General features: G+C 37.5%; 2 protein-coding genes across 2 annotated transcripts in view; both read left to right on the forward strand.

The window, feature by feature from the left end:
* LOC138031961 (uncharacterized) overlaps positions 1 to 2,500 on the forward strand; it is a 41,520-nt gene that overhangs the window by 21,325 nt on the left and 17,695 nt on the right. The window lies entirely within an intron of this gene.
* LOC138033379 (adhesion G protein-coupled receptor E2-like) overlaps positions 1,472 to 2,500 on the forward strand; it is a 17,713-nt gene continuing 16,684 nt past the window's right edge. The window contains exons 1-2 of the mRNA XM_068881121.1: positions 1,472 to 1,790; positions 1,870 to 2,016. Coding sequence (XP_068737222.1) covers positions 1,472 to 1,790; positions 1,870 to 2,016 — 466 coding nt within the window. The remainder of the gene's footprint in view (positions 1,791 to 1,869; positions 2,017 to 2,500) is intronic.

Here is a 2,500-nt window from a genome sequence, read left to right on the forward strand (position 1 = left end):
TCAGATATTGCTAAAGGAGGTTACGATACGTTACGGCTTACACGTAGATAATAGTAATAGTAATAGCTTTATTAATAAAACCATTGCAGCCTTACGACTGAATTACGGATTATTTACATATAATAATAGCTATAAAAATATATAAGAAGACAAAAGTTTAAAATGATGTAAACATTCCTTAAAATCTACGATTATTAAAAAGTGTATACACAACCCCAGGTTCGATTATTGATTTGCATAATAAAAATTTACAATTTTCTGTTATTGGTCACCAGAGCCTTGCGAAATTGTAAGTTAGAGAAAGGCATACGTCTTGAGTGCCTCTGTTTGTAAGAAGACAGTAAATAGTAGCATCCCAGTATACCTAAAACCAAATTCAATTTCAGTCGCGAGCCAACATCTTAAGCGTTTCGGATACTTTGATGTGATTGGAATGATCTAACTTCCGAGTTTTCTTATGTTCTTTTATGTTTACGAATTTTGAAGTAGACTAAGGAAAAGAATCGATAATGATTTACAGATCTGAAGATAAGTTCAAAAAAAAAAATATGGAGCGTGCGTGATCTACAATACTCGTCAAAAATCTTGAAACAATTGTGGCTGTTTCCCTTTCGCCAATGTTGATTTGGGTATCACAGTGGTCTCAGTGCTTCAAAACACGCGTGGCTCAACATTGGGGAAGGAGAAGACACATTTCAGTTGGGAAAACAGTGTGAAGTAGAAATCGCAGGATTTTTTCAGAAAATTCGAGAGAAACGGTGTCTGTTTCAACGATTTGTGCAGGTATTGTAGATAGAATATGCACAAACTACTATAGCTGGAGATAATAATTATCTTCCTTTTTAAAGATAACAGCTAGAATTCCCACCATCTCTGTAAGGAAATTTAACGTAATCTAATCTAAATATTGATACATTAGATTGTCCACTGAAAGTTGCAATTGGGATAACTATTCAAGAGATTTCTTATCCTATCTTTAAGAAACAGAACTTTGTGTACGCAATTCGATGTCTTCTCTGATTATTCATGCAGCCATAGAAAACGAGTTAAAAAGCGTTGATATGATTCAGTTCGGAGAAAGTTGTTTGTGAGTACCGTAATTTAGTTTAACTGATATTTACAATCCATTTTATAAGTAATATTGAAGAAAAGCATACCGATATCTCTTATGCTCGGTTTTATAACCAAGGCGAATTGTGTGATGTTCTGAATTGGGAAAAAAATCAATAATTAAGTTATAATTCGAAACAAATGTTGTTTTAGTTACCAGAGAGTTACTTTCAAATGCGGGAATAAAAAAATACCGGGTAATGTTACCCACACGGAATATAGTTATAGATACTAACGAACAAAAACCATCAATGCATATAGCAGAACCACTAGTCATTAAAAAATGATCTTGTTTAAGGTCGGCATTTTTAATCTCTTTTAGTTGTCTGCAAAACGCTTTACAGCTGTTATCACAAAGGAAATGAAAACGCTGCCCGTGCTCTTCATTTCTGTTGCTACTTTTCAAATTGTTGTTAAAACAAACTGTCAACAATGTCCTCTATTTGGATCTGAGGTGTCCATCTTGGGATGGATGTTGCAAGGACACATCTATCAAACAATGATGGCCGATATTGGACTTCATTGCCTTTCGGTCTGCCTCAAGGATGATCGTTGCCAAAGCTTCAACTTTGTGATATCTCTCCAAAAGTGCGAATTCAGTGATCGTACCAAGGAAGCCAGACCTGAGGATTTTATTCCAAATGCAGACAGATATTATTTCAGAAAATACATAAACAGAGGTAAGGGGAATTTAACAAGGTTTACGAAAAGAATTGCTAAAACAAAGATAAAGAAATAATACTAGTTTCTCAATTTCAGCCGAACTAGGCTCCACCTCTAAGCTAGCAGCCGAGTCCTGCAAGGAAATTAAGATGAGTGAAGGAAGAGCCCCCAATGGCAAATACTGGATGTTTTCAATAAAACCAGGGATTCCAGTACTTGCATTTTGCGATATGAAAACGGAAGGTGAGAACTGATGACTTCGTGCTCCTTTGATCTCCTTCTCCGTCTTCTTCTTCATTATCATCCCCACGTCAGGCCTGATTCATGATGCCCTCCCAGGGGTTTTGGGGGAATAAGAGAACATGGCTAATTTGAACTGGGGAACAGAGGAAGGGAACAGGGGAAGAATGCCCCCCCTCCTCCGTCTGTTTATTAGAATTCCGTCTCCCCCCCCCCCTCCCATTTCTATCATCCTTATCTACATCTTTATGACCTTTATCTTTACCTATCTCCATTTCCATCTTCATCTCCATCTCCATCCGTCTCATGTTTTTGACTTCCTTTTTCTTCGTTTAACCTCATCTATATTCCTTTTTCTCCGGCAACCCCTTTAGCTGTCTTGTTCTGCACCACTTTCTATTGTTTCACATTTTCTTAGTTCCCTCGAACCAAAACTAGGGTAAAGAGGCGGGGGTTGGGGGGGGGGGGGGGGAGGGAGAGTGGTAAG

The sequence above is a fragment of the Montipora capricornis genome, chromosome 14 (genome assembly GCF_036669925.1).
Source record: "Montipora capricornis isolate CH-2021 chromosome 14, ASM3666992v2, whole genome shotgun sequence".
Lineage (NCBI taxonomy): Eukaryota > Metazoa > Cnidaria > Anthozoa > Scleractinia > Acroporidae > Montipora > Montipora capricornis.